This window comes from Anabas testudineus, chromosome 11 (genome assembly GCF_900324465.2).
Source record: "Anabas testudineus chromosome 11, fAnaTes1.2, whole genome shotgun sequence".
In the NCBI taxonomy this organism is placed as follows: Eukaryota; Metazoa; Chordata; class Actinopteri; order Anabantiformes; family Anabantidae; genus Anabas; species Anabas testudineus.
This window is the reverse complement of record NC_046620.1, coordinates 8,854,792-8,877,406: the sequence shown is the minus strand read 5'-3', so window position 1 is coordinate 8,877,406 and position 22,615 is coordinate 8,854,792. Positions and strand designations below refer to the sequence as shown.

The 22,615-nt window shown below is 40.9% G+C and overlaps 1 protein-coding gene across 4 annotated transcripts; it reads right to left on the bottom strand.

The window, feature by feature from the left end:
• Positions 1-1,007: 1,007 nt before the first annotated feature.
• On the bottom strand, positions 1,008-22,448 carry ubap2l (ubiquitin associated protein 2-like). 4 transcript variants are annotated; one of them, XM_026347766.1, is made up of 30 exons: positions 22,280-22,448; positions 20,970-21,107; positions 19,579-19,656; positions 18,577-18,687; positions 17,626-17,800; positions 16,237-16,338; positions 16,014-16,059; positions 13,916-13,960; positions 12,882-12,988; positions 12,541-12,600; positions 12,389-12,441; positions 12,148-12,233; positions 11,809-11,989; positions 11,424-11,622; positions 10,876-11,216; positions 10,343-10,515; positions 9,882-10,002; positions 8,979-9,018; positions 8,678-8,876; positions 8,521-8,587; positions 7,938-8,274; positions 7,263-7,351; positions 7,105-7,158; positions 6,939-7,020; positions 6,579-6,796; positions 6,206-6,311; positions 4,929-5,054; positions 3,291-3,358; positions 2,922-3,116; positions 1,008-2,497 (listed from the first exon to the last, which is right to left on the bottom strand). In XM_026347766.1, the coding sequence occupies exons 2-30, from the start codon at positions 21,063-21,065 to the stop codon at positions 2,402-2,404; spliced, it is 3,651 nt and encodes a 1,216-aa protein (XP_026203551.1). In that variant the 5' UTR covers positions 21,066-21,107; positions 22,280-22,448; the 3' UTR covers positions 1,008-2,401. The 4 variants fall into 4 exon arrangements, with proteins under 4 accessions (XP_026203551.1, XP_026203556.1, XP_026203554.1 ...); XM_026347771.1 differs by lacking the exon at positions 4,929-5,054; XM_026347769.1 differs by lacking the exon at positions 13,916-13,960.
• Between the last annotated feature and the right edge of the window lie 167 nt (positions 22,449-22,615).

Genomic DNA, 22,615 nt, shown 5'->3' with positions numbered 1-22,615 from the left:
AAAGGTTAAAATAAGTGCGTTTTTCTTTACGTTACATTTAAAGTTACTCAAGTACAACACTTAGAAATACAATTGTGCTTCTAAGAGCTAACTCCTAACATCTTTGTTGCATCCAACTGCTTATAAAATATCTGGTGGGATGTAACTAAGTACATTTAATCTTCAGCTTTGTTATGTTATGTTATTTGTAGTTAATTTTTGGTTCAAGATTTTACACATAAAACATGCAATAAAAAAAGCATTCCTACATTTAAGGACAAACCAGTATTTGGTGGTTACTGAGCTCCATCTTAGCAATAAAATCCTGCTTACTGAAAACCAACACTGAACACACTACTTCATACTATTTATACAAAGCATTACTTTTAAATGTTTTAGGTAGACCACCAGCATGTGTAGAAGTCCTTCATTGGAAGTATCAATATTTTAATTAAATGTACTGGATTTAAAAAGTAAACCACTTCCCTCTAAAACATGCTGAAATATAAGAATACAGCAGCAAACTCACAACCTGGAGATGTCAGGAGCAGCAGCACGGCTGTAAGCATTAGTAAAGTTTTGTGCATTAGTAAGAACGTGGAGACACACATTTAGCAAGATTACTGTGTTCAGGGGAGGTCATAGATATTTTAACTAATCCCACTTGTTTACCAGATAACTATCAAATTCACATAAACATATCTAGATGCAAAAAGTGCATCCAAGTCTTGTAAACAGCAAAAAAAAAAGAAAAAAAAAAGAAACAAATGTCTAGATAAGTGCTGTGTTTGGAGTTTAATTTGTTACTGCTGATCCCCTTGAGTCATAACAGAAATCCAAACCTCAAGTCTGAGTCAGATGGTTTCAGTTGTTGTCAAACACTCGATGGCACAAATTTCTTTTTTACAGCGTTCTCAAATCGCCAGCCTCAGCCAACCTGCAACACACACGCACCACACGCTAGGCATCACCGTCAAACCAGTGGAAGAAGACGCTGCTAGATTTACAAGCCACATGAGAAACAAACATAGTTTCTTAAAAGACATTCACATCCAAAATGATGAAAATGTCTTTTTATTGTTTATTTAATATTTATATATTTTTACAAAATAAAAAAAATATATGAAACAAAAAGCTAACAAGTCTGCAAGGATTTGAGAAGGAAAAAGAGAAAAGCCATCGAACAAACGGGACTACAGTACTCGTGTTTTTTTTTTATATGTACAAGACAAGTTTATCCATTTAAATTTTTTTAAAACGCACAGTACAAAAAGAAAAAATAAACCACTGACAAAAAAAACAAAAAACAAAAACAAAAAAAAAAAAAAACCCATAGTACAACTCTGTCCATCAGTATTCAACGCTGCAGGTATCCTTACAATATCAGGGGACAGGTGGTGGAGCGGGGTGGAGGTGGGGGCCCAGAAACAAACAAAATGACACACTGGAAGGCAGACTGAGTGTGTATTGGCCTTGGAATTCATCCTCAACATCTCTTGCAGAAAAGATGGGGCCTTTATGCAATATATTTATAATTAATGGGAATAGTTACTGTACAAGTTTTGGATAATGAAAAAATCCTGTGCTAGGCAAAAAACAAAGCACAGTACACAACCACGGCCCCTGTGTGTACAAACATGCACGCAGTCACATGACAAACACACTTTCCTCACAGTCCAAGCCAGTGAGCTTGCTTATACGTCTTTATATATAATATATCTATATTTGGTAAAAAATAAACTTCACAACTCTACCAATTTAGAGAATTGTTTCTTCAAAACTTAAAAATGAACCCCAAACTAAATATTAAATTAAGCAAATCTTTTGGTGTTTGGGCATTTTGTATGAGAGGAGAAGGTTTCCATCAAAATTAAGGAGCGGGGAGATGAGGGTGAGAAATACAAAACCAGCCTGTCCCCCCCCCACCCACCTTCAGGTATCACTTCATTCCTCCCCATAAGCAAAACAAGAAAAACAAAAGAAGGGGGAGAGGAGGAAAAAAAAAACAAAAAAAAAAAAAAAAAACGCACAGGAAACGTTCATTCTTTTAGAAAACAGTTCTATGTTACATACAAGTGAAAGAAAAGGGGGAGGGCGGGATGATTAACATAATACATATTCCCAACACTCAATATTTCACCTCTTGAAGGTGCATTTCTATAACCATTTAGCTCCAATCTCTTCTATTCCACACCCCTGCTGTCCCTCCCTCCCACCCATGCATCATTACAGTGCTCGTTCTCTCGGCACAGCACCTCCTCTGACCGCAGTCAGGGCTGCGGGAGTGCTGGGCCAAGAGACTGGGGCGGGAAATCTCTGCAGGAGGAAGAGGGAGTTTATATGTGGAGACTGTTTGCGGAAGGAGTGATGAGCCCCCCCCCCTTGCTTCTGTCAACAGTGTCGGGGGCTCCGACAGCAGATGTTAGTTTGCCCCCCAGTTGTAGCTGTTATATCCAGACTTGTTGATCTGTGACTTCTGCTGAATGGAGGCATTCTGGCTGCGCTGTCCAGTGCCGCTCTGCCGAGAGAGGATTGAGTTCATCTGTGAGTTGTCACTTCAAGCCATGTGTTTACTTTTATATTCTGTAGCTTAGTGGCATAATAATCTGTATACACAGTGATTCATCCACATAGGGCACTTTTTAAATAGAACCACTTGTCACATAAATGTACATGCACTCACTGCTAGGTAATGTGAACAGAGTCATGCACATATCAACCAAAAAAGTCTTATTCTTTTTGTTTAGTTGTCCTTAACTGTAACATAAGTGGAAAATTAGCTTCAGTTTCCAGCTGCACTTTAATGAACAAGGATTAAACATTAAAAAACCCATACTGCAAATCCTTCATCAAAACAGTGAGAGCACAACACAGAACTAAAGGAAACCAGCCCTACAGGTGATCAGTAACCTACACTCAATGATTATGAAAAAATGTGCTACCTGTCCGTCCTGCTGCAAGTGGTGGTGCAGAATCTGAGAGTGGGGTTGTTGGTGCGGTGCCAGGATGTGCATGAATGGAGCCGGGGCATAGCCAGCAGCAGCTGGGGGGTTGATGGGTCCCCCACTCCCTAAAGCCGAGGGCAGGCTGAACGAAGCTGCCGGCGTGCCTGCGTGGAAACCCTGCTTCTCAAACGACTGGATAAAGGATAAAGTAACACAAATATTTTTACTTGATTCAAAGTGTAGGTGGTCAATCTCACAGACAAGATTAAGATAAAAATAATTTTACTACAATTTTACCAAATCAACAGAGTAAACTAAAGGCATTGCCTGAGCCAAAGTAAATTTCCATTTAAAGTCTGTAATTACCTGCGTCTTTGTGTAAACAGATCCTGAAATATCTGGTACCCCCGTGTTGCTTGAGGTCACAGAGACTCCTGCAATAACAGTGTAAATAGACAAGCTGAGTCCAAAAACTAGTGAGCTGAACATAGAAGGATCACTCAAACAAACCATGACTAGCCACACGATTATATTTAAATTCTAATAGGCCAGATGTGCATCAACAGAGAGTTTATTAAATATCTACACTTCAGACACTTGTACATTGTGCATTTGTGGTACCAAGTGAGCAAACACTTCTAGCACAAAAGAAGTCAGGCATCAACATCTCTGTGATATTTTTTTCCAAGTTTAAAAAGGGGATAGTGAACAGTCCTAGACGGCCCAGGAAGCTACATCTGATGTGTAGTTCCTGTGCAGGAGTACAACCTATGTTAGTGTGAGTTCACAGAGGATTTCAGTCCAGTGAAGAGAGAGAGAGAGAGATAGAATGAGGGACTGTACAGTAGAGGGATGAAAAAGATGGTGTAGTTCCGTATCAGTTTCAGTCAGCCACAGTGGTCAAAGTGTGACTGTATCTGGTGGTAACTGATCCAGTTGTTCTGGCACACAAAGATCTTTGTGTCACCATGGAGATGCAGGACAGAGTCAACTGGTGCAAAACATGAACATTAAAGATTCAGCTTTTCAAAACTTTGAGGGACATTTTCATGACAAATGTTAGGTCCTTAAAGTTCTTGAATTCATGAGTTCATTCTTTGAATGGAACACATGGAGAAATCATCTGCAATCCTCTGCAATGTTTTCTGCTCCATACAATGACAAGTGAAACATTAGCAGCACTCAGGATTTAAGAGAAAGAACAAAACAAAAAAACAAAATCTACAGATACTGACAGAATACAATGAACACTGTGTGCTTGACAGTGACAACGAGCTGCCACCACATTAGTGCGTTATAATGCTCGTCATGAAAATGTCACAATACAAAACTTATCAGAGCAAAAGTTCTGATGAGCAAACCTGTGAGCAAAAATTCATTCTAAACGAGGTGCGAGTGGCTAAATGCAGCCACTTTGATGAGTCTCTCATGATTCATGCATAAGTGCTATCAATTGCAGAATTATTCTGAACAAAGAACTGCAGACTGTTGGACGCCCTTTCTCTCCTGGGTTGTGACCCTATTTCACCCACAGAATAGCAAGCTTGTTACTCTGGAGACAAACACACTAGCAACAGAAAGATGAGTGAAGAGCAAGCAACACAGGGAAAATGGGACAGTGTCACCCAGAGTGACTCCTCATCAGTTTATCACAGCAACAGCCTGTGAGAGCTGGCACACTTTTGACTTGGAACCCAATATTTAGGTAATATAACCTTTCCAAACATAAAAACCAAATTGGACTGATGGTGAGTTACGCTGGAAGAGAACAGGTAACAGACAGAATGGCAGACAAGGCTTCTAAGAGAGGCAGGTTGCATTGGACTTTCTGCAAATGTATGTAATGGGACGGGTTTTCCCATAGGTGCAGCTTATCAGCAATGAGGCAAAGGAAGGAGAGCAGAGAAGGGAAGGACGGCTGGTGACACAAGAAGGAAGACAGAAAGGACAGGGTTTTTTTTTTTTTTTCCTTTTTGTTTTTACTTGGCATGTGGCGGCACTCACCGACTCCAGGCCCGGTGACAGAGCTGGCTGGCTTGTTTTGTGCAGAAGCGGCAGCGGCCACGGCAGTGCCGTATCCGCCCTTACAGAAATCCCCACTCCCTGAAGCCTGGCCCACATCCTCATAGCCTGCAACAGTCAGACACACAGCCGCAGCCCACAGCGTTAGACACACCAGGCAGGGGGAAACAGACCTGCCTCAGATAGTATTTGCAAATAATTCATAGCATCTGTTTGAAACCGTGTGCCACATGGACAGATTTTACCAAACTGTGACAATACAGATAGTGTCAAGTGCTTCATTCAAATGTCCAAATATTTCCTGTAAATCTCTGAACTTTGACACCAACTGCATTGTCCTGTGTGGCAAAGCCTGCCCATCCAGTACAACAAGCAGGTCAGAATCAACGCCAACCATCATTTGCAAGTACTATTTGACCCAAGTCTGAGGGGAGGAGGTGGGGGAAGTGAGGGGGCAGGCAGGGTGTGTGTGTGGGGCGGGGTGGTGAAGAGTGAGCTTGAGTTGGGTGACAGCAGAAAGCAGCAGATTGTACAGCTTACAATACAACAAACAGGTGTTTGCACATGATGTGACCAAAGGAGGATAGTGAGTGATGAATGACAGTATGAAAATAAGACACAGCATCTCTGAAAACGAAGAAAAAAAAAAAAAAGTATATAAAAAGGTGACTAAAAAGATATCGGAGGGAAATATGAAATATGAGAGGATGATGGGTGCTCCATTTGTTGTGTTTATAATGAATGTGTGTAAAGGAGATGGCGTGGATGCTGAAGCCCTTGGTGAAACTCTCTGAAATTATGAAATGAGCAAAGCAAGCCATGGAAGACAGCAAGAGACTGATAATCTATTCTTTTTGTTGTCCAGGTGCCACTGTACAACCCCCGCTGTCCCTTTTCCATTTGTTTTAAATTGTATATTTTATTACAAAACGTCAGGCAGGTCAGGAAAACTGTTCAAGGTGCAGATTTCAACTAAAAAACTAAACTAAAAGTTAAAATGTTCTTAAATGTTCAACAATTTAAGTGAGAATCAGAAGACAACATTTCATGAACCGTTAATAACCGTCTTGACACAAGCATAACAAATGCCTTCACACAAGCATCATTTCGATGCTTGCAGATGCTGCAGAGCTCAAATGGAAGCACTCCACACCAATGACAAATCAATGGGCTCATTTGTGAGCAGAGTTATTGGTATATAGAGCAGGATCTACATGACCCCTCTGAACATGCCATTTCAATATGGTGTATTGCCTCACCAGTGCTGTATCCATGGGAACCATAGCCACTAGCCTGCTGGAAGGGTGTGGCTGATGCATTGACACCGACATTCACACCGTGCTGCTTTGACGAGGTAGGAGCAACCTGAATGAAAACAACACTTTGCATGTGAATTTTACTATGTCAGCAAGGAGTAAAAAGATTAGTATATAATAATAATAATAATAATAACAATAATTTATTTATTTATTATTGTTATATTTAATAGTGCCCTTCTATTTCCAACAACATTTCCCCAAATATATAACAATATATCTATTCCTAATGAAGAAATATTAAAAATTCAGGAGTCAACTCAAGTTGGGAATTCAACCCGTTACTAAACTTGTGAAAAGCCTCAAGATTTCTCACCGGAAACACAGCAGGTCCGTACTGAAAAGTATTGGGCAGGCCTGGCATGCCAGTGTAGTATGGGAGGCTCGTGTAGCTGTAGCCAGGTGGCAGTGCCGTGTTAAGAAAAGGCTGCTGTGTGGTGTGATGTGTCTGGGTCTGGTTCTGTTGTGTCTGAGCTAAAGTGGTGGCTGGAGCTGGGGATGATGCATCACCTCGACCAAACTTTGATAGGTCACCTGCACAGGAAAGGACAGAGTGGTGAATTTCTCACGTCATCACAGGACAATGGATGTAATCCTTCTCCAGAGTGCAGCTTACTGCTAAACATATACAGCAAGCTCAACTTTTAATAGATGTAATGTTTTGTAGCTGGCTCACCAGAATAGGGGTTGCTTGTTAGGCTACCCTCTCGGCCAGTCAGTGCTGTCGTGGGAGTAGCAAAGGGAAAGCTGTAATAATCCTAAGGAGAAAAAAGTTTTTTGTAAAATACATCATGAAGTATTTCTTGTGCATGATGTTTTTATTGCAGCAGTTTAATACTTACCAGCGGTATTCTTGTCTGCAGCATCTGTAGGTCATCATAGCCGTACACCTGAGGCTGAGCAAGCACAAAATGTGTCCGAGTTGTGTTACCAACTATACCAACAATGCAACATAAACAGAATCTGGTAGACACACTTTAAGCAAAAAATCCCAACTTACAGGGTAGGCATGCAGTAGACTTGGGGCCATGATGTATGGGTTAGGCAGTAGAGGGGGCACTCCGGGTGGCAGGTTTGGAGGCGCTTTCCCTGTTGTAAAACATGAATGAGCCAAAACTACAAAATCTATACAGAAATTGCAAAACTATGTGCTTTGTGGAAATAAACACACTTATTTGTCGGTTTACAAAATAACAAACTATGAACACGGTATAAAACTACACAAATAATCATTCAAATCCTAATTTTAGCTCATTTAACTTAGACTCTTTAGACGTATCATACTAAGTGATTAAGTCAGCAGAGGGAGCAGAGAGGAAAAATAAATTTTCACTGTCAAAAACACACTGACAGTGTCAAAACACTGGGTAAATTAAATAGGGTATATTTGAGATGTTTATAAATGTCACAGCTCCACTATTTGGGTATTATTAGGGTGTAGAGAGGACACAGAACAACTTGAACAATGCATTACAGTGAAGCATGAGACTGACAGTCCATGTTATCTGCAGGTTTTCCACCATGGCACGGCAATAACACAAATTGATTCTATCTATATTAAGTATGTTAGGCAGTCAAAGAAAGTGGACCCAGGATTTAACCTTTTGTTCATTAATTCAATTTCTGTATGGTGTACATAAAAAACTGAGTGTATTTCTCACTCGTTGGGCCTAACCTGAGGATGCTGCAGAGCTGCGTGTGGATGACGAAGTAGCTGAAGAGGGAATGGTTGCAGCCGTTGTGGAGATTGAAACTGGGGCAGCTGCTGCAGTTGGGGCACCCATGGAGGCAGTGTTGAGACCCATGGCCAGGCTGTTGACAGGACCAAGACCAGAAGGAGCTGACACTGTGGCGGAGCCCACTGAGGAGGCCTGAGGGGCCCCTAGGGACACCTGTGCAGCAGCAGCCACAGAAGAGGAGGACGACGAGGGGACTGAGGAGGAGGACACGGCTGAGACAGAGGAAGGGAAGGACGAGGAGTGCAGGCTTGAATCAGTGTCAATGCTGGGATGCTGAAGAGAAGGAAGGAGAAAATGCAGTTAGGAATAATAAAATTACTTTTTCAATAAAGAGAATAGATAACTAAAGTGTCCTCTGTCATAACAGGAAATACAGTCCTCAAAAACATGCCCAGCGCAGTCTCCAGCATAAGAATGTAATAATATGATACTATCTAGTGTACAAAAAAAAAAAAAAAAAGGTAAAAAATTGAATCTGCTCTTTCAACATAATCCAAAACCAAAGAGACATGCTCTCACCAGTAGGCCTGAGTTGGATGTTCGGACCGAAGATGGAGCTAGACTGTTCTGTTGTGATGGGTGAGAGCTGTAAAAATAATAATAAGGTTCAGAGAACATACCACATGATAACCACATCTCTCATTTACTGATACATGTTCACATGTAACCATCTCACTTGTTGTGCTGAGGAGGGGGAATGGTGCTTGGAGGCAGGTCTTCACCATGCCCCAGTGCACTAAGGGATGTCTGATTGGATGTAGTCAACAAGGAGGCGGGGCCTGAGCCACTGTCTGTCAAAGTTCCCATGCTGGAGACAGATGCTGGCGCAACCGAATCTGGGGCTGGCTTGACTGACACTGCAGAGCCTGCTGCAGCTGGGGAGAGAATTATCACAGGGGGAAAAAACAAAGTGTGCATCAAATGTTCTGGACAATTTCAACAACAGTAAACCAAGACATTTATGAATAGATGCTTACCTTCCACAGACTGCGTCGCTTGTATTGAACTGAAGCCATTCTGTAAAAACAATGAAGATAAGCTCATAGGTTTCTATGGAAACAGCCCATTGATGAAAAGTTAAGCGTGTAGGGCTCTTAGAAACTGCTACTAAGAAGCTTATTTGATATGTAGAGCATTTTAACTACAGGGAAGATTTAAACCAGTACAGAATATAACCCAACAAAGCAAAAGTGTTTCAACAATGCAGGGCTTGAGAAACATCATCAACACAGAGTGCACAATTTAAACACGTGCTCCAGGCCCAGTGTCAACATTTGAGTTCAGGCAAACTCTCCACACAGTCATACTTGTGGAACGTGATAATTTTAGATTCCATCTACAACACAATAGCTACATTTTTAAACACAAATTTCTCTTTCCATTTGGTATTCTAGACTAAAACAGAGTTAAGTCCCTGGAGTGTTAAGTCACTGGAGGACGCTAGCTTGCTGTTGTAGTGTGTATGAAAACAGAAAACAGAACTGGCAGTAGTGCAGAAATTTAAGCCTAAAAGCAGTCGACTTCATAGTCTCCCAGAAAACATTTCAAATTTGCCATCAATCCTTTGACCAAATTTGGCTTTCTGAACATGTGGAGCAGAAATGGAAATGGTATACTTTCTTCTTCGTTTTTGCATTTTGACCAACTTTCTCACGTGTCCTGTACACAAATTCAGTGGGCGGAGATAACATGTCGGGTGTGGACAAACTAGGGATGTAACAGCTCTGAAACCAAGACCAAAACTGAATCACAAACATCCATGGTCACAGGTCATGGTTTCAGAACACAAAACCACATGGATTACACAAGTGGTGTATGCTGGCTACTCCTCTAAGCACTATAATAAACACTGCTGTATCAAATGTTTTATCATGCCTTACCTTGGACTGCATATCCTTCTGGGGAGAGGACGACACTGAAGGAGGGTAGCGCCGTGTCTGAGATGCTCTCTGATCATACAGATCCATCTGGCTGGAGTTTGAGAGAGCCGGAGTCGACTCACTGCATGATGTAATAGTATTGATAAGAACAAGTCTGACTGAGTCTAAGAGAACAATCAATGTTTAGGTTTACAAAGCCTAGAACATACATTTTTACAACATACTGTTTTTAAATGACAGATGTTTACAGCTTTCTTTTAATTGTTTAGTTACAGAAATGTTCTAACATGTATTGCTGTTGCAGTTTATTTCTATATGAATGTATAATGAGAAAAATAGCAGAACATTTATGTTTAATCAGTGGAGTATTTAGGATATGTGTTCTAAATCTGAGACGTTCACATTTGATCAGCAAACATACAGAAACAGCTTTGTAAAACTGTATTTCTAGATGTACCAACCTGTTGGGGTTAGTATAGAGACTGTTCTGAACCTGGTTGGCTGGTGTTGTGGTGCTTGGAGTGGACTCGTACTCTGGCAGAACTGGTTCTGACCCAAACTGCAGTGCTCCAAACTGAAGATTCAAGCCTGTGATGTCTGATGAACCAGGCATCTCTACTGCCATTGCTGGAATCTGTGAATCATCAAGGACAACTTGAGAGCTGGAACAATAACTTAAAGTCTGGACCCAGACTTTCTTCAAACTGAAATCCAAGGACGAAACATTTGAAAATAGAAAATTAGAAAAGCAATACATCAGATGGAAATGGACCATGTTACTTTGGTCCCACTACAACATGAAAAGCAAAACCAGTCATGTCAGGATAGATTGGATGTCATTAAAGAAAAACACATTTCAAACCAGGTGATTTTTTTGATGAGGTTGAAAAGACTTTTGCAGACACATATGCATCTTTGAGAGCTTAAAAAAGTCTCAGAGCTGCATTTCTAGACCCACCTGAAGCTTTTCACAAAATTTGGATTTAAATTATACCTTTGTTGTAATGGAAGTCCTCTTCTTCTGTTGTTTGAGTTTGTGTTGCTGCAAAGGCAGTGGACTTGAACCCTGGGCATCAGAGGAACTTGGAGAAACTTGCTGACCTAAAGTGGGAACTGCTGTCATTTTGGGAAGGGAAGAAGCAGGTGGAGGCGCCACATGGGGTGAAGATGCTGTCTGTTGGGGTAAGGAAGAAGACGAGGAGACTGAGGAAGAAGGAGGCAGGCCTTTCTCCTGCAGGAAAACATCCAACATGGATGAGGTTGAGGAGGCAGTCTGGTAGGGCTGCCTCTTCGTAAAGGGCGTATGGACTCCAGATTCTGGCTGAGTCTTCATATCTGGAATATGAACAAGCACAGTAAGTTACGATAGAAAACCCAGAGAGCTGTTCGCAGCATGCATAATAGTATATTACATAATATATATTATACATACAGTACACGTTACCATTTATGGTCAAAGGCACATTAGGGACATTATAACAGGGGCACTTAATTTGCTTGGCAAATATTACAAATATCAATTATAGTAGGGTATCATTTTACCATATTGTCCCAGTGAGGTGGCACTGGTGTCCCAGGAAGAAGGGGCTGTGTTAGGAGGTCCAGTCTGAGAGTGCTGGGCTGCCAGCTGGGCCAGTGCCTGGGCTGTTTTGTACTGTTCCAGGAACTGAGAACCAGTGGTCCCTGTGCTACCTCCTTTAGGGTCCCCCACGTCACCAAAACCCTTGCTCAGCATGCTAACCTGCAACGTCAGTAGATTATGACACATTGTTATCGTAATAATCCACATATGGCTACACTGGAATAATTACAACACACTGTGGAGATATGAAGATTAAGAGACAATTTAGCATCGCTCAGTAAAGAAAAAAGTCCCAGGGTGTATACCCAGGTAATTAAAAATTATTTAGTGTGTTTTTAGTCTCACCATACTGTGCTGGGTGTAAGGGGTGCTGGAGGATGTTTGAGAAAGTGGCACCCCTTGTTTGGAGTTGTTAAAAACAAGTGACTGAGACAAGGAGGGGGGCTGGGTGGTCTCCATGGGGGGATTTTCTGTTTCTGAGGAGGAGGATGGGGGAGTCTTCCCCAGAAGCACCGCAAGGTCAATTCTATAGGATGAAACATTAATAACAATCAAAACACCATCCCTTTGTCCATTAAATTTTCTGTACATTGATTAACTGATTTAATAATAATAATAATAATAATAATAATAATAATAATAATAATAATAATAATAATTATTATTATTATTCTTTAGACCAACCTTTGTCCTTTGGTGATGGTAACATTCTCTTGAGGCAGAGGCATGGATGCCACACTGGAAGCTGTGAATATCTTTGTTTCTGAAAGCTGCAAAGGAAAGAGGTTTTGAAGATGTTATAAACAGAAAGACAACAGTAGACAGCCAGGATAAAAAAAATATATACATACAAACCAGAGCCAGTCCCCATCAGTGAACTGTGCAAAAATCTTAAACTTCACATATTTAGCTCAGAAACACTTACATCCTCATTCCAGTCCTCAGTGCCCCACTCCTCTGTGGGAGTCCTCCAGGCACCTAAAGTCAATGAGAAACAATTAAATACTATCACAATGAGCAAAGAGAGCTCTAATGAGAAAAAGAATACAAGCGAGAAAGAAGTAAAGACAGGTTTACCAGGTGCAGAGTCAAACTTGGGTGGATAATTTGTTCCCTCTCCTGCAGAGTACTCCAACCCTAAAGAGGTGAAAAGATCCAAGTTGAATATAATTCAGATGATAATACTTTAGTCACCCAGTTACAGAGACTGGACATAGATCTGAGTGTAATACAATCCACGTATGATTTCAGTATTTGTACACAATGCACATGGTTTCTTTCTTTAGATCCTTACTGCAGAACATTCTTTGGGATGCCAAACATGATCTTTAAAATTATTTGGATGCTAAACAGATCCTTCTTTGATAAGATTCATTTCCGTTAATATTTCTGTTATCTTTCTTAATAAATTAACTTACTGGCTCCCTCTTCCAGCTCCACGCTTCCTGTGTTGTTCCAGGTGTTGCCCCCTCCATAGTTCTCTTCTGTCTGGGCTGGCTCTGCGTAGTCAGCCGGATTGAATGTTCTGGCAAAGACAGTGATAAAAAAAAGGTTGTGTTGAGTTGTGTATTGAGTTCATGTACTCAATGGTTCCAAAAACAGCAGCCACAGTCGGGCACCCATCTGAATCTGAGATCCTTTTTTTTTGTACCTTACTGATTTACTTTTCAGCGTTCTCAAGTACGTTCCTCAGCAAGTCTCCAGCACTGCTCTTATAATTATGCTCTTTATTTAAAGCTACAATTTGCAACTTTCCCTAGTGCTTGAACAAGGCTTGGAATCAGTTCACTCTGCGCTGCCCAGCCATCTCACTCCCTGCTCTGATAAAGCCCTGCTTTTCTCTTTACACTTCACATTGAAAAAATAAAGTAAATAAGAACATTACAAATCAAACAGACATGGTTGCCTCTGCACTACTACCAGACTGTTCAATGAGGCTGGATAACAATTGACCATTGAGATGGATTAAGATAAGTTCTGGGGCATTTTTCTACTGAAACTATTTTTTAAATAAGTTTCATAATGTAAATGTAAAAGAAATGTTGTAGTAGAATAATATGTTGAAGAAATAAATACGCTTTTTCTTTCTGAACATCTCTTCCTTGATGCTATACATTTCCATAATTTGATGCATCTTTGTATGCTGAGAGAATTACAGCTGGTGCAACCTAGCATCATTATGAAGTACAACACTTTTCTTTTGAGTCAAGCCAAGCAGCTCTTATTTGTCTGGGATCCTCCCTGCGCAAATCTGAGGGCATCCATGGCTAGCACCATCAATGGTAACGTCACATGTCACGGAAGTCTTATTAGTGCTTATATTATTAATAGAAAGAGTAGTAATCATTTCTGTTTTGATAACATCTTGTATTACATCACCCTGATTTATGACACTCAAATGCCTCCCTACAAAAAGCAAGAATAACAGACACACCAGAGGCGATGCACTCACCTCTCACCTCCTGCAATATCATATCTGGGCCCCTTATCAATCTGGCTTTAGAGGAAAAATAATGGCAACAGTTACAAGAAGGACAACAAAGTAAAAGATGATGGTTAAGTGTTTGTTTTTCAGACCACAATCCAGAGCAGCAGCGTAAGCAAAATGCCTTTGATTTGCATGTGTCAGTCCTGTACCACACAGTCTACAACAGTCTACATGAGCCACTCTGCACCGCAAGGCAAATATGCTTTTAGACAATACATAATCCAAGAAACCCAACACACCATAAGTATAGTGAATGACAACGGTTATGCATGAGCAAATGCAGCAAACTTTCAATTCATGTGGTATATCACTAAACAATCTCATAAACCTCACTGTCTGCACTCTGTTAAACAGCTGCTACAGTTGGAAGTGATTGCTAAATCCATACAGGATAACAATGTATATGAATCCATTATCTAACTGAATTATTTCTTTCTAAGAAAATATTATGATACCCCATCTTGTGGGGCAACAGAGCCTCAGTTGGTAGTGTAGTCATCTATGAACCCCAGGATTAGTTGTAATACTCCTGGTACACCCCAATTCTTTGCCACATTTTGAAGGCTCCCTGTAAAAGACACTGAAGCTTGAACCTTTAGTGCTTTAAATGTTGTTTCCCGTCCACGAGAAGATGCAAAAACAACCTCACAATCTCTACTCGTAAGGTTACTACAATACGAGGGACCTAGATGGACCCCACCAATTTTCCTGCCATTTCTTTTTTCTTCCCTGCAAACTCAGCTAAAGAATTCCAACACAAAGACAGCTAAGTGTTTCCCCCAAAAAAACGGAACTTTGGATGATGTGATACAAGTGAAAACAATTGGCTTTGCAATGAATGGAGCTGTGTTCTCTCGTTCTTAGACATGTATACCCACAGTGCGAACATCTCCTTTTGCACCAGGCAACACCACATCACATGTAGGCTGATTAAGGCAACCATGTTACATGCTGTTTCGGCCACTCTAGATGCAACATACACATCACTATAGGCTTAACAATTTAAAGGATAGGTTTGAAATTTTTACTAACCAGTAATCACGTATGATAAGCTAATACAAGCATATAAGGTGAAAAACAGCAGAACTATGTTTTAACAACCATCCTGAACTACGAGGTACAAAGTATTATTTCTAGTTTGTCAGTAAGATTCAATGAACTTTTAAACATCAAACTACTGAGTATATCCAATGCTGTGTTAATAATAAATTGTCAGTATTCATTTAGTGTAATTTCATGTCAATACCTTATTATTATTATTATTATTATTATTATTATTATTATCTTAAATGCACTAGTGCAAGTTCCCCACTTTCCACTATCATGTAATCACACATCAATAAACTGATCAAAGACATTATCTACTTAAATGCTGCTGCCACCAAAGTCATGTTTAAGTCACTGTGTTCAACTGACACCAAAGCCAAGCTGATAAACTGTCAGCAACAAGAAGCAAAACATTTTCAGCTCTCGAGACATCGCTCAGCTCCTCAGGACTGGAGGAGGCCCCATTAGGTCACATGTACTAGTAATTCACTTCACACTTGACTGTATCATCAAAGGCAGGAAATGTGTTATAACACTTAAGTCCTAGTGACATGTTTCTCATCAAGTGACAATGACTTGACTTAAGGATGGCACCACTGATGAGAGGGGAAGTACTTGTTTTTACTTATGACACCTAAAAGTCAAGATGCCTGAAAATATGCTAACTCATCAACTGACATGTTGTTAACAGCACGCACACACAGTCTGATAGGATAGGCAGAAGAGCAACGAGTAATGCTACAGCACAGGCCCAGAGAGCAGAAACTCTAAAGTTAACCAATTGGCTCCCTAACACCCCTCTAAGTGGATCTTTTTAAATTTCACTCTACATAAAACGTTTAGACACTGCACTCTCTGAAGAGAGATCGGCCCACGCTGTTCCATCCCGTATGTCCTCCCTCCTTTGGATTAAGGCTAAACAATAGGCTGGGGTCCTGCTCTCTGGTGACCATGGCAACAGGTAAAAGTGGAACAAAAGGCCTTGTGGTTTTAGGCAATGCAGGTGTTCTCTTACCCCATGCCCTGTGCTGAAAATCTGCCTCCTCGTCGTCCAGATACTCCTGATGGAACAAAAAAAGCTTGCTTCAATCTTATAGTTAGGTGGTCAAATAATGATACAAGAAAAATTGACAGCATTGTTAAAAAAAACAAAAACACAAAAAACAAGATTCTCCTTGTTGTAATGAATCCATTTCCTTCGCCAAGGACTTTGACTAAAGAGGATTATAGTCGCTTACCGACAGTACCTCTTCCTCTGCCTCTTCCCCTCCGGCCTCGCTCTGCACCTCTTCCCGCTATTCCTGCCTTTCCGCCATCCAAACCATTCTCCTGACCACGAACTTGAGTCAAGGAAAAAGCCAACATTAGATAGAGACATAGCACTGTTAACAGATGTCAAAATAACCCATTGAGCTAAAATGTGTTTTTAATTAGAGAGACATTGCTAACCATCATTTACTATAACATACACTGTGCCTTCTCCAGGAAAAGTAGCCTTAATGAACCAATTAGATAAAGAGTGTTAATGAAGTGGTCTGTGCAAATTTCAAACTTGTCATCACATAATAGAATAGCATGTGTTAATCCTGCAAAAAAACAAAACAAAAAACACACGCACTGTCTATATAGCAAGCCTAGGTCATTATGCAATCCATCTTTCCCATAAATGTGGCCTTTCACTTAAAAAAAAAAAAAAAAATGGACAAAGGTCATTTGCATACACTATTCTTTATTCTGTGTTTATTAGAACAGACCTGTTGCCTTTAACACAATGGCAAAAATCCTGGGAACTTTGCACACACTCTTCTGAGTGCAATCAAGCACTTTTTGTAGCTCTTAATGGAGACCTGTACACTTCTCTGCTGGTAGTTCAGCTCCCTGTTCGTTAGCAAACTGCTCTAGCTCTCTCAGTTTTGATGAGTGCCTCTTTTGTACTATGAGTTTCAGCTTGTCCTATTGATATGCTGTTGGAATAAAATCAGGATTCATAGGCAGGCCAGAGCAGAGAAGATGCACAGATATACAGATGCAGAGAAGCAGCCACATAAGTTCAAGCTGAATTAAATCAAGTTGGAGTTTCATTATTCCTGCTTCGTTCTTTATTTTGTGAACACAGAGTGGAGGTGTCCTGCCAAAAAAAGCTCCTATTTTGTGTCACCTGTTCAAACTCCAGGCGCTTCATGTTTCTCTTTCAAAAATGAAAGGGAAACATGCTTTCTGATGAAGACATCAGAAAACATTGAATGGTACAATTAGATGCTGATGTACCTTGCTTCTCACGACCATAATATATCTGTTTTCCATAGTCCTTTTACCACCATTTGAACTATCCAGTTCCATATAGGGTCAATGTTTCTCTTGAACATCTCTAACAAATCTTTATAGCCTGCTTCAAATGAAAGCAATGCACGTATCACCACTTCTATGCTATATTAGTTTTGGTTTCCTAATGCTAACCCAAAGACATGCTGTTACACATGAAAAGAGAGCTTTTAATTTCAACACTTTGTAGGAAGGATGGTGCCGTGTTTTAATTCAATGTAAGGGTACCAGCACCACAAAGCAAAAAAGACAGGAGAAAAAAAGAAAAAAAGTTAAACCATAGTTAATGCATGTTAAACACTTACACTCTCGTCCCCTGCTGGCTCCACGGCCCTTACGTGGAGCTCCACCTCGACGACGTGCTGCTTCTTTCTCCCCTCCTTTCTCCCTATTCTCTTTTCCTTCCTCTGCAGTCTCTGTCTGGCTAGCGTCCTTCTGGCCTGACACCCCTTTCTTCTTCCCCACCATTTCCCAGGAGTCCTTAGGAAGAAGTAAATATATTGTTACAATCTTAAGTCAGTGTGGTGCAAGTCTGGTGAGGGTCCAGGTCCAGCAGAAACATAATCAAAACTAAAAGAAATGTATGTTGTGGATCATCTGATGATTCAAGTACAACACCGACTTGGGAAAACTGGTGTTCAGCCTATGTCTATTTCTGAGTTGGATTCCATAGCTTAACTACTTAGTAAAAGAAGCGAAAACAAAGGCAATTTGTGTTTCCTCTTGTCAGTAATTTCCCGGCAAGCCATACTGCAGCAGCTCATTTTTAAGTATTTCACTACTGAGCATGTATCTGATAAGAAGCTGACAACTGCTTATCAGTTCTGATTAATGTGATGGCAAGACATATGCCCACTTTATTCTAGTTTCAGTTTCACTCCACTTGTTCTACTACCTACATTTGTATCAAAGCTTGTGGTTATTTTGTTGGTTCTTGCTACACTTGTGTTGCAAGGCCAATTCATATATTACAGTTTAAGAATATAACCCAAATTGCACTGTAAATTATGGTATTCTGTTCTTGTTTAATCAGAAAAATTGACAAATGATTATATGTATTGTGTTATTAAAAACACACTAAGGATATGCAGAAATTACACTGTCCAAACACAGTTCCTACAATGCTTTACATTCACAGGAATATTACTCATACAATGTAAAGTGTTCATTACTAGTTATCTAACCCAGCGTAGGACTGATTTCTCCAAGATCTGGCCCTCACAGCACTAAGCCCCCCACACAAAGCCTATACTCACAGTGTCTGGGCTACCCTCCAGCAAAACATTAATGGCTCTGTTGACATCCCCATTGCAATCGTGCAGTGCGATCATAGACTCGTCCTGGTCCTTGCCTGTGATGTCAATCAGCTGGAAAAAAAAGAGTGGCATGATGAGACACAAGTGACCCCTGGCTGACATTCCTGGCATATCATTTATAAAATAAGATGCAGACCTATGTAGAAAGTTTTTGTGTGTGGTAAATAAGTTAAAAAAAAAAATCTAATTCTCAAAATATTCTCATTTAATTAGAAGGGGAAAATGCTGCATTAGTTAAAAAACGGCATCTGCTACCAGCAGAAATCTAGCATCATATTAAAAAGACTTCGGTAGACAGAAAAGTGGTTCCTAAACCCAGTCCTCAGGTCCCCCTTCCCTGCTTGTTTTACCAACAGGGCAGGGGAACTAATCCAGGTAATCAGCAGTGGATAAGGCAGGGAGGCTTGAAGACCAAGTTTGAAGGAACGACAGAGCAAAAACATAAGGCTCATTTTCCAAAAAGACTTGACCATGACCTCTTTCAATTTCATAATTAAGTTGACAGAAGATGAACTCTTGTATAAAAAGGTCCTGATGACCTGCTTACAGAACTCTCTGACCTTTTACCATTTCAGGGTCTTGTTGTTCGTGACATGTTCCTAATTATGTCTTGTTCTCAGATTCTGAACACAAAAATTCAAAGGCACATGGCTACAATAGAAGGATCTGGCATGAGCACATTCAGGTAATCAAGTTTATGACAGAGCTAAGCTAGAACAACTCCCAAGTTTTCCAACGGTATTAAACAGCTGAGATTCACTTAAATAGCTGGTGAAGTAGGACCTCAAGGGCCAGTGTCCAGCTTGTTCCGAAAAGCCACAGTACAATTAATTGCATCTGTACCATAGCTACCTCACTAGTATCCATGGACCCAGAAAGCATCCACAGGAAACCTGAGGGAGGATGAAGTGGGACAACAGAATGCGAAGTGCATCTACTCACCTGTTTGACCTTCTCTTCAAAGTCTGCGTCATTGTGGTCTGAAATCATCTGCGCGAGTCGAATCTGCTCTGCGGTGGCCTGTTTCAAGATGAGGGAGGAAAATTGTTAAGTGTGTGAAGTGATATTTGCATCAACAAATAAAAGCTTCATAATTTGTAGAAACTATGGATTGCATATGGTAATTGAAGCTACAGTCGCAAGGAAAAGTATGTGAATCTTTTGGAATTTCATGGTTTTCTGCATTAGTTTGTTACAAAATTTGATCTGATCTTCATCTAAGTCAAGAGTATTAACAAATATAATGTGCCAAAAATAATAAAAAATCTGATCTTTCATGTCTTTATTGAGAACCATAAAAACCTCAGTGATAGATGAGTCATTGTTTTTGTGAAGTCATTCGGTTGCGTGTTTTGGGTCATTTTCCTGTTGCATCACCCAACTTCTACAGAGTTTCAGCTGATGTACAGACATTCTCACATTATCCTGAAGAATTTTTTGATACTGGGAATTTATCTTCCCCCCTAATCACTGCAAGCTGGCCAGGCCCTAATGCAGCAAAGCAGGCCCAAATCATGATGTTTCCTCAACCACACTTTACAGTTGGGATGATGTTTTCATGATGATATGCAGGGACCTTTATGTGCCAGATGTAGTGCTGTGTGTTCTTGTGTCCAAAAAGTTCAACATAGTTTCATCAGTCCACAAAACATTTTGCCAATACCACTGCGGAGTGTTAATGTGCTCTTTGGCAGCAATGTTCTTTTTAGTAAGCAGCTGCTTCCTTTGTGGTGTTCTGCCATAGACACCCTGCTTGTTCAATGTTTTACGTACTGTAGACTCATGAACACAGATGTTAGCCAGTTCCAATGATGCTTTCAAATCTTTAGCTCTCAGTTCAGGTTGCCTCTTTATATCATTGATGAGTGTTTGTTGTGCTCTTGGGGTCATTTTGACTGGCCGCCCACTTCTTGGTAGAGTAGCCACAGTCCCAAAGTGTCTCCATTTGTAGATTGTTTGCTTAACCGTAGGCTGGTGAATTTCTAAAGTCTTTGACATCACTTTGTAAGAGTGTTTTTTGACAGTCGAAGTAACTCTAATCCACACCTTCAAACTAAATTTTCTTAACTTATGCTCACAGCACTGTGTGATTTTTATGTTTGTTCCCATTAACGACATGAAAGATCAGAATTCCTTTGTGTTATTACTTTAGGCACATTATATTTGTTGTTACGCTTCACTTTGACAAATACTACATGTACTTTGTAGAAAAAAAACTATGAATACATCAAAACAAATAAGATGAGTACTTAATATATTTAATCCTAGTGCCAATTCTTGTGCATCTGGACTGTGTGGTGGTGCATGTGGACAGGTGGTGAGAGGGTGGGTACCTGAGGCCTCTGCTTGTGCTGTGTCTGGCTCTGTGTCTGGCCCTGTGTCTGCTCCCAGCTGCTCCGGGCTCGGTTCCCGCCCATGGATGTCATCATTTACAGTATATACAAATAACAGTATTTACAAAGGAATAATACCTGAGGAGAGAGGATGAGATAGGTGTTATAAACTTGTGGCTATGACCTACATAAGTCACATACACGTCCGGTGCACTTGAATAGCACTTCCTCAAACTGCCTGGTAGCCTATTGCCTAGTGAAGGGGAAGCAGACGGGTATCAAAAACACATCATCTGCTTTGTTTCCAGAGACGATGAGAAAACGTCTCTGGAAACGTCTCAAACCAAAGCTTATCACGGGTGTAACCCGGAAAGCACCACGGTAAACTAGATGTTATTGTAACTTACAAGTGCATAACGTTAGGTAACTTATTTACCTCTTTAAAACGTGATGCAGCAATTTCTATATCAAAACAGACATGGTGGTGTTTAGTTAACCTACATATTGAGGCGACACCATATGACCACAAAGCCCATGATAAATAAATGTACTCTGGATTGCGCTTCAAATCCGTGGCTCAGGATATAAACTCAGTTTGTTGTGTTAGTCACATAAGCTACATATCTGCTCTATGGCAAACTGTTAACCTTGCGATCAACGGCGAGTCCTTAATCTCGCATAGGGTTACGTAAAACCCTGCCTGGACTAGCCCAAAAACAAGCCTCGAGTCGGGGCCCGTCGAAATCGTTCAATTTCACTAGCCAGCCACATGGCCAGAATGCTAGCCAAATGGCTAATAGTCGAGGGCAAAGCATCCTGCACATAAATCTCGGTGGGCTTCCGCTTCTCACGGCTTCACCTCATGGCGACAATGAGGCTAACTTTAACAGCCGCTAGCTATCGGCTAAGTGCCGATAACTGCCTGTGTAACGTCGGGCTGTCAGCGTTAGCTCAGTTAGCTTGCTAGCCAACAAGTTAATTGGCTAATCAACTACTTGCAAGCAGTGGTGCTTTCTTGTTCGACCTGACAAACCAAAACGCCCATACCACCCCGTTGCCACTACACGTCTGGTAAACGACTGCTAGCTATGCTAACTCAACGAACTAGCGCTAATGTCGTTTCGCGTAGCTAGGATACGTTAGCTAGTTAGCAAAGTAGCAGCTCCTTATATTGCACCACCACTCTGCAACACTCTCAGTCAGGCTGGCCGTGCTTTAATCTGATGACCGGGCTCTCAACATAGAAACATCGAGGCTAACAGTAGGCCTGCAGGCCCCTAAAATGAAAATAAATAACAGCAGATACTGACCAGAAACCCGGCTCAATATTATACTCTGCTACACAACCGACCGACAAGTGGTCTCGTTGTTGACCTTCCAGTCGGATTTAGGACAGGATCTAATTCCTGAACACCCGGCTGTTAAACTAAGTTCAGAAAATATAACGAACCGACTCGCTCACACAATAAGCGAGAGACTGTGAATTTACCTGTTTCTTTTCCACTCTGACACCACGGAGAGCTGCGTCACGTGGTCCACGGAGCGCTTCGAGGAAACCGGACCCGCAACATGTGATCGACGCAGATATGACAAGTCAGCGGCGGGGTGCTCGACGCGAGGAGCACCGGCAATCAAGGAGGAATAAT